Genomic DNA, 8852 nt, shown 5'->3' with positions numbered 1-8852 from the left:
AGCCACTGCCTGACTGCCTGTTAATTGCTTGGACAATACCCAAACTGTCAGACCAAAAGACCACCCAGTGATTCATTGGACTGTCACTCCATATAATGAAAGCAACAAATACTAGAAACAGTGCCTGGAACAAGTCTTCGCTTGTGATGTCTTCTCTGATGTTTTTCTCAGTATCCAATCCATTAAAATTGTTCATCACCTTCTTTAAAAGCTTGAGATCTTATTGCCGCAAATCTCAAGTTCCTAAGGAGCAGTTACACTCCAAGGTGAGTCTGCAAAAATATCTCTAAGGAAAGCCATGTTTGGTAGTTCTCAGAGTTTCTATATCATATTGCTCAGGTAGTTTTGTTGATTCAGCCTAACAAGTTTGGGCAGGGATAACATTAATCTATCAAGCTTTTTATTATATATTTTTTGTTGTGTATTTTATTTACAAAATGCCATGACCACCCACATAGCCCTTACTGTATCATTACTAAACTTGGAGATAGGGTCTTGCAAGTATTTCCATTCCACAGACAAAATCCTAACACATAGAAATTTAGTTAAAGTTTCCAAGAGTTTTTAAAATATGTATTCCTTACAGGTCATGAACAATCAGCATTAATATGAACTTTGTTTCAATTTAAATGCATTTTGGTTGCAAGGCACAGAAGTCCCCAATAACTACTTTGAGTGTACTACCAGCATGACAGAGAAAAAATGAAACGATATTTTTATTTCTTAAGTAATGGCATAATTTTGAAAATACAAAAAGAAAAAAAACACCAAACCATGTGGATTTGGGAGACAGAGGAAGCTGCTTTCTGACAAATATCTGCTCACTGGAATGGAATCTAAGATTGATTTAATTGATGCAATGAAGTGGAGAGTACAAACCCCCAAATCTCCAAAACATGCCCTATAAGCAGTTAAACTATATTTGCTCTAGACACGTATTTATCTGGAAGAGATTTAAGAAGGGAAGTGTGTTTCCCATTAGCACTGTCCAGTGTAGCAGCTGTAGCATTGTACTCAACAGCATGCAGGACAGACTAAAGCTGGCTATCCCACTGTGTTGATTTGACAGGTATCCTGTTGCTGCTCTTTATGATACTTACCATCATTAATTCTACTTCTACTGTTGTCACAAATTTTATCAGCCACAAATTCATACTTTCCCTTTGTTAGTCCTTTACCTGAACCACTCGTTAAGCAGGAGGAATGCTATTGCTGCAGGACATGTATCACGACACCTGTAATGGCATTTTGGTCATAGCCCCATTAGGCATTAGGAGCCTGTTTGGTCGCAGATCATCCGCTGAGTGCAGCTTGAAGCTGTAATGGACCCTCCAGTGTGGAATTCTGTCCTCTGAAGACCATCTGCCTGACTACAAATGGCTAGATGATACACTGGGCCAAGGGTTTCTACTTCATACCACATAACAAAGGTATCAGAGGAATACTGGTTCCTGTTTATCTCCCAGCATCTGCATAAGGCTAGAACAGACCTGTCCAAATCTGCAGCTGTGGCAGTTGGATGAAGATGGTTAAGTGCCAGAGTCTGCCCACTTTCCCAGTTACCTTAGCTGATTCCATGCTCAGCATGGATTAAACCTCCACCAAATACATCTCCAGACAGGATCCTATGGAATGAGAAACACTGTTCACTAGATATTTAATCTCCCTGTTACTTCAGCTGCTACTGGTAAAAAAGCATTGAGGGAATTACTGCTGATCTACTTCATATCACAGCTTACTAAAGCACTACCATTTGCCTCCAGCGTTTAAACTGTATTTCTTAGTTCAAGGACTACCATCATTATGCTTTTTTTTTGTGCTAGTGTTTTTCCTTGGTGCACAGCCACGTGTGAAACACCTGCTTTTATCTCCCAGGGCCTGGAGATGATCCCACAAAGCCTCCCTGAAGTTTCAGCTAATTCTGCAGAGACTGAGGCTGCCAGACAGCTTTGATTCTGGTTCTCAGGTTTGTTGCTTCTCTTTCAAAACCTCTCTCTATTTCTTAGCCAAAGTAAATGTCAGAGTGCAGACAATCCCACTCTAGGCCAAGCTAAAGATATTTGGACCTTAAAAATGTTTTTTCCAGGATAATTAATGATATTTTTTATAAAGCACTATGAATAGTACAGCCCATAGCACAGAATCCTACACTACCTTTCTCTGTCCTTCCTTTTTGTATCATCAAGGATGCCCACAGTCAACAGCTTTCCTGCCCAAGCACCTGCTAGCTGCTTCTCATTCTGCAGGGAAACAAATGTGGGGACTATACTAGTAAATGTTAACATTTTTGAACTTTCAGAAACACCCTGTGTGTCCTGAAACCTACTGAAACAGTAGAAAAAATACTAGCAATTTAATTTACAGAAAGAAAATACATCATAATGCACAAGAAATAGTAGCATCTATATTCGTACAGACAGATATGACACATTGCCTTTTAAACACGGATATTACAAAGTCACAGGCTTCCTTAAAGGTACATATAGCTAAACTGATATCCAGCTTTAAAGTAATCATACTTTCAGTTCATTCTCAACAATAATATTCTTAAAATATGGTGTTTCATAATAAACTCAAGAAAAAGCTGGAATTAATTTCAAGGCTTGAGTGCTGCTGCCACCTACATGGCAGGAAGACTATAAACCAAAACAAACAACAAAAATATATACGTTGCATTTACTGGCCAGAGCTGGAAGTCTGTTTGCCAGTGTGATTATAGAAAATCAAGTTCTGAAACTGAACAGAATCTTTTATTACCCCGAGTTTCTGTGTGGAAACTCATAATGATTTAGAGTACAACCTCCCTAGGTTCTTAATGTCAAGAAGTTTACACATTATTTAGCTCAAATTTAAGAAGAAATAAGGAAAATATTATCTCCCTAGCATTGGATATTCTTAATATTTTTCTGCTGCATATTAAGCTTTCACATGCTAAAAAAAGGGGGGGGGGGGGTAATGTACTTAATGTACATATACTCCTTACTCCAGGGATGCTATTTTTCACAGATATTTTATTGAGAGTATTGCTAGAGGAAGAAAAACAGCCTTTATCCCTATGTTTGCGGGACAAAATGTAAATTCAGGCTGCAAAATTCTGTCTTCTCGATCCAAAGTTTTTATAAATAAATGACAGAAAAAGATAAGTGCAATTAAATTGATACTGTGCAACAATTTTATCAAACGCACAGTCCACTCAAAAAAATCTGCAGGTGTTTATTACATTTCATAATGTTTAATATTGTTTAACAACTTGCACTGCTTCACCTTGACAGCTATATTTGCACTTACCCATCATCCAGCATATCCTGGACACTCAGATTCATGGGAAGATGGGGAAAGTAGTCTTTACATGATGTGCCTCTATCCTGCAGCACAGCTCTTGGACACGCTTTAGACTTCCCAGCAGGTGTCATTCAAGAAACAAACTTCCCATTGTCCCCAGTAAGACAATCCTGGGTTATTGTGTGAATTTTATGTTGAAAAAGGGGAAGACCAGCCCTTTTAAATTCCTCTGCATCCTTTTCGCATGCAAGAAGAATGGCCTGCCAAAATTCAGCAGAAATATCCATTGCGAGAAGCAGGACTTTGTCTTCACAGATCCCCCATCAGGATTGTGCATGCTTGCTAGCTATTCAGCATTGGCACACTGACTTTAGATTTGTGCTCCAGCTCACTGCCCTAGTCTGCCCTCAGAGAACATGCTCCTTCGAAAGGAGTAAAAGCCTGGAGAGAAGTGATGCTGCTTATTGCACCTGCACATTCTTTTCCAAATTTTCAACACTTCAGGTCAGTCCGACTTGCAAAATCATTTCCCTTGCTAGATTTCTAGTGCTGTCTGAAGCTTGTAGCCCTATTACATAGTGTTTTGTTAAAGTGTCTCTTTTTTTTTTTTTTTTAAAGAAAACTGAATCATATATCTATATTTCAAGTTCTATGCCAATTTGCTTTCAGAACATCTTTCACTGGATTGGGGTAGAGCATTGCTGAACAAGATACAACCCAGAAATGGAAGTAGTTTATTTCAATGATCAAATTTAAAATATCTAAATAGCAGAAGAGATTTCAAATTACAATGTTTGGATTTGGAGCCATAAATGAACAGTTCAAAGTTCAGGGATGTTTCCAGGGAGGAATCAAGGTCAGTGACCATTTAGCAAGTATGAATCATTTGGAAAACTCAAAATCCCACAGATCAAAGAGACGTCAATGAGTTTTGGTTTGGTCTTATGCTAAAGGACCAGTAACTTCCCCTTTTATTTTTTTGTAATGATATAATGAATTATACACATAATGTAAAAAATGCCTATGGGATTTGAAAGCTGCAAATCTATTTCAAAGAAAGCCCCCTGCACATAACACCCTAAAACTCCAATTTCATGCTGAGATAATGCTGAAGTATGTGTGGGTTGTCCCACACCTACATGATATCTCTTGTCTTCTTTCTACCCTGGCTTGCTTGTTCCTCCTCTGCTCTTTGCACTGAGGCCAGTGCTTGTCTTGACATGTCCTCATCATACAAGCACTAACACAAACATAAGTGAAGAGACATAGAAGCATATGGCTGGAGTGGGGAGAAATTGCCCTGTTTAGTGGCAGGCTGTCCTAATACTGCTTAAAACTATGAAACCACAACTTGAGCCATACAGTTTATTGGACCCAGTGACTTCTGGATGGAAGTAAAAAAAATTAAAAGACCTTGCTCCTTATGCAGTTTAGGCATTCATTAATTTCTACCTCATATCTAAAAATTAGACAACTACTATTAGCATATTTTGACAGGATTCCTTCAGTGCAACACAAAAGAAAAATATATTCTTAATTACCTTGCAACTTTGCTGTCAAATCAGTCTCTATAAGCATGTGGTACATCACACTGCATTAGTACGGAAATGTTTCTTCAGATATGGCTTACAAAAAACAATTGCAGGAGTTTAATATGTATTTTTGTATATAGCTCTAAAATTATAACTTTGATGCAAAAGATTGTTCTAAGCAAGAGTTCATCTTGAGCATATACTGTAAAGTTAGTTGTTTGAAAGACATCCAAAACCACATGGGAAATACATTTTCTTTACTGGGAAATAAATGTACCTAATAAAAAAAGTTCCTGTCTTACCTTACTGATATTGTAATTACAATTAGCACAAAGCACGCATAAGCATGCACCAAACACCAATCATCACTGCCCAAACCATTCTAAAGGGCTGTCTGTATTGGCAGTCTGCTAAAGTGCACTGCTTTGCAGAATTAAAGGCAAGCAATCAAATATTGTGTTGCACAAATGTAATTGCTACTACAGCAGTACCGGCTGTTATGGATAATGCCAATTCCTTGAGCTATGAGACCTCTTTGAACACATTGGTTTTTAAAATACCTAGCAGAAATAGTTTTAAGGAGATTTGTTACCCTGACACTAAGAACAGAGCTGGCTCAAGTGAGCAGATGCTGATGCAAAGCAGTAATATTTGTCGTGAAGGGAAATGGACTTTTCAATGCCAATGGATGACTACTGCAGCAAACTAAAGGTGACTTTTGACAAGGATGTGTGGCAAAGGAGATAGCAAGGTCCATCCTTCATTTTCCATTTGTTTCACTGTCTGCAAGGTTACTGTGTGTTACTAGGTTCCTGTAGTTATATTTGCCATTTTATTTTTACCTTCTTGATGTTTGCAACTGATTTAACCATAGAAGAAGAGAATATATGTCATAGAAGAATAGAAGACATGTTTTGATCTCAGTTGTGCTGTACAAGTATAAATAAGTCAATGAAAATATTCCAGACATCCAACACAATAAGTGAAAGAATGAAGCTATAACACTCAACATCCACACTGTTCAGTCACTGCATTTCAAATACAAGCTTATATAGAGAAAAGATAAGTTTTAGATAGGAAATTGTCTTCTAAGAATAAGGAAAGTTCTGAAAAGTACCAAATGTGTAAAAACCAGTGACTTTGCTGTTAAAAGATGTCATTTTCTTCTGCATGGTATTTACAATTACAGAAAAATAATATTGAACACCTTTATCTTCTCTAGATTGCAGCCTATTTTCATGAGACATTCTTTAGTTGAACAAAAACTGAAATAATACTCTGAAGCTTGGCTGCCATTCACTGCACTTAGATATGGACTATTAAAAAAGCAGAAGAAAGGTTTCACGTCTATCAAATTCAAGCCATAGTATGGGAACAGAAACCTGTTTTGTCACTCCTGCAGCCATGACATTTCTCCACAAGTAAGACAGACATTCATTGCCAGAGACTCTTTCTCCACACTGAAGAAGTCTTTAGTCTCCTGATAAAGGCAGCTTATGGCAAATTGACAATTAGGAAGGATAACATCAGATCATGATTTCCAGATACAGATCCAGAAAAGCACATCTTCAAGTCCCTTTGCCATAGCACTCCAACTATTGGTAATATAGAAAGTGAGCTTACTGCTCTGAGTGGCCATTCTTTGTCAAACCAGAACAAATCCCCCAGAATGTTAGGCAACAAATGAGTCTAATAAGCTGCAAATACTCTCCAAACATAATGACATATTTTTTAAAACACAAAAACGTATAGCTGTTTTTCCCAATGAGCACAAATCCAATGAAGTATGTGATTTCAGAAGAGGACTCCACTGGGCTTCTCCAACTACATATTGGTACCTCATTTCTACAGATGACAGTATTTGCAGTATTTATAGAAAATGAACATTTACATCCTAGACATGACCAGTTTTATAATCAATTTTCCATGCTGCCCTGTGCACACAGCATTCTTTATATTTTAGTAGTTTCTAAATATTCCATGTTTAATACAAAATGTGCATTTTCCTTTAAACGCAAATTTTCTAATTATTTCAAATGCACTTAGTTTTGCTCAGTCTTAAAATGTTATTTCTAATAAAAGTCAGAAACAAAGAGGAAGAAAAAATTAAATTTGATGTATGTAAAAGAATATTAAAATTGACAAAAATGTTTTATGGTCAAAGATGTAAGATTAGGGATCGCTGCCTAAACTAGTGAAAAACATCTAAAAGTTTATATTTTCTATATTAGAACTATCTAAATTTAATTGATAAAATGTAAATCCATTTGTGATAGAAGTGTGAATTGAAGTCAATAAATCAGCAAAAAGAAGCTCATCTCATAGTAGGTAGCTTCTGCAAATGAATTGTTAAAGGTATACAATAATAAATACAACAAGCCATTTCATGTCCATGCCACACGTGTCCTATTTCTTGGCTGTTCTTGTGCATCTTCTAATTCTTCCGGCTAGCAGGGTTTTTTTAACACACCTTACAGGAGCACACCTTAGATATCCAGGGATGTGGCTTCATGTCATCTGGAAAAGAAATGGGAAAAGAATCTGGCTTAGTGATTTTACAGTTTGAGGTAATAGGCAAGATTTTGTTTTTAAAAAATAAGTTATTTTACTATCTTTTTATAGAATAATAAACTCTGTTATTTTTGTAATGGAATGAAAACTTTTAGCACCAACATGCTAGTGTTAAAAAATATCACAAATCTACCTCCAGAAGTCTGTTTACGTTATCATTGCTATACTACAAGAAACAACATGGAACCCAAAACAGCTCAAGAGAATGACGGCATTCCTCAAAACTTTTCTCCTGAACAGCCTTGTCTTTCTTCTTCCTTTTTTGTTTTAAAGGAAAACATTCCGGTGGATCAGCAGAAAGATAATGTCTGATTTAAATTAACAGGTTGTTTATGTTTCCTCTACAAATATTATTTTCAAATTATATATATTTCCTTTTAGCGGAACTAATCCTACAATAGCTATAAACAGAAGCAATAGGAAGTTATGCTAATAAGGTGTTATATTTTAATTCTGTCATGGCTTATTAGAATTCCACAGAAAAGCTCTCTCAATCATCAGTTTTTACATTCATGATTTCTTCTTATTTGATGTATGGTAATAGTTACAACCTGAATTTTAAATATTACTTGTATTAGAAACACTGCTTAAACAGATACAACACCTTTCATGAGTACAGAACATCGAGAAAGAAGCACACACTATTCTTTCCCAGTCTAATGCATATCTTGTATATTTATCATACCTATCATCTTCCTATCTGTGTCATAGACACCAAGAGATACACACTTTCTTGATGTCCACTATGTAGTCTTCTGGTTTTAGAGTTTGATTTACTATTTAAAAAAAAAACAAAACAAAAACTATAGGTCATGATAATAGTAACCCAGAATGCTGACAGGATGCAAGACTACATCTACTGCAGTGAAATTCTTACAGATTCATCTGTGCCTACATTAGAAATTCCAGAAAATCTTCCTGGAATAATTCCTTGGCACTAACATTTTATACACAGTTGCTGAGCAGTATGGGCTATCAGGGCCTGTGATGACTGGCTGTGCCTACATTGCATCCTCTTCCTGCTTCATGCATCATCATCATAAACAATCTCCAGCACTCCATTCCTGAATCCGTTCCTCATTTACTGCTACCTACTTTTCATGATGATGCAAATACAGAAAATCATGCTTTTCTAGGGTGCCTCATAATTGGAAATTTACTGAATATTTACAATTACATTCTGTCTGTTTACTGATCAACAGCCACCTAGGTGACACAGTGCTGATATTTAAATAACACACTCTCCAGTGGATGGAACTCAGAGCTGATAAGTGAATATTCGATAGAATAATTAGAACTTGCCTGATAAGAAGATAGTCACAATTTTAGTGCTGTATTTTTAACCACATTGTGGATAATAAGAATCTGTTGTTCTTGATACATGTGCTTATTCTCATTTCTATTTGCTGCAGCTCTGTCTCTCACAGACTGTATTTCAGGGACAGTCAGAGGTCTTTCCTATCTCTG

At 36.5% G+C, this 8852-nt stretch overlaps 1 protein-coding gene across 2 annotated transcripts in view; it reads right to left on the bottom strand.

The window, feature by feature from the left end:
- Positions 1-691: 691 nt before the first annotated feature.
- The window catches only part of WDR72 (WD repeat domain 72), a 122708-nt gene continuing 114547 nt past the window's right edge, over positions 692-8852 (bottom strand). For both annotated transcript variants that reach the window (XM_075100332.1, XM_075100333.1), the window contains one exon: positions 692-7331. In XM_075100332.1, the coding sequence (XP_074956433.1) occupies positions 7276-7331 (56 nt within the window). In that variant the 3' untranslated portion in view covers positions 692-7275. The remainder of the gene's footprint in view (positions 7332-8852) is intronic.

This window comes from Phalacrocorax aristotelis, chromosome 7 (genome assembly GCF_949628215.1).
Source record: "Phalacrocorax aristotelis chromosome 7, bGulAri2.1, whole genome shotgun sequence".
NCBI lineage: Eukaryota > Metazoa > Chordata > Aves > Suliformes > Phalacrocoracidae > Phalacrocorax > Phalacrocorax aristotelis.
The sequence above is the reverse complement of the archived record's forward strand: the minus strand, read 5'-3'. Positions and strand labels throughout refer to the sequence as shown.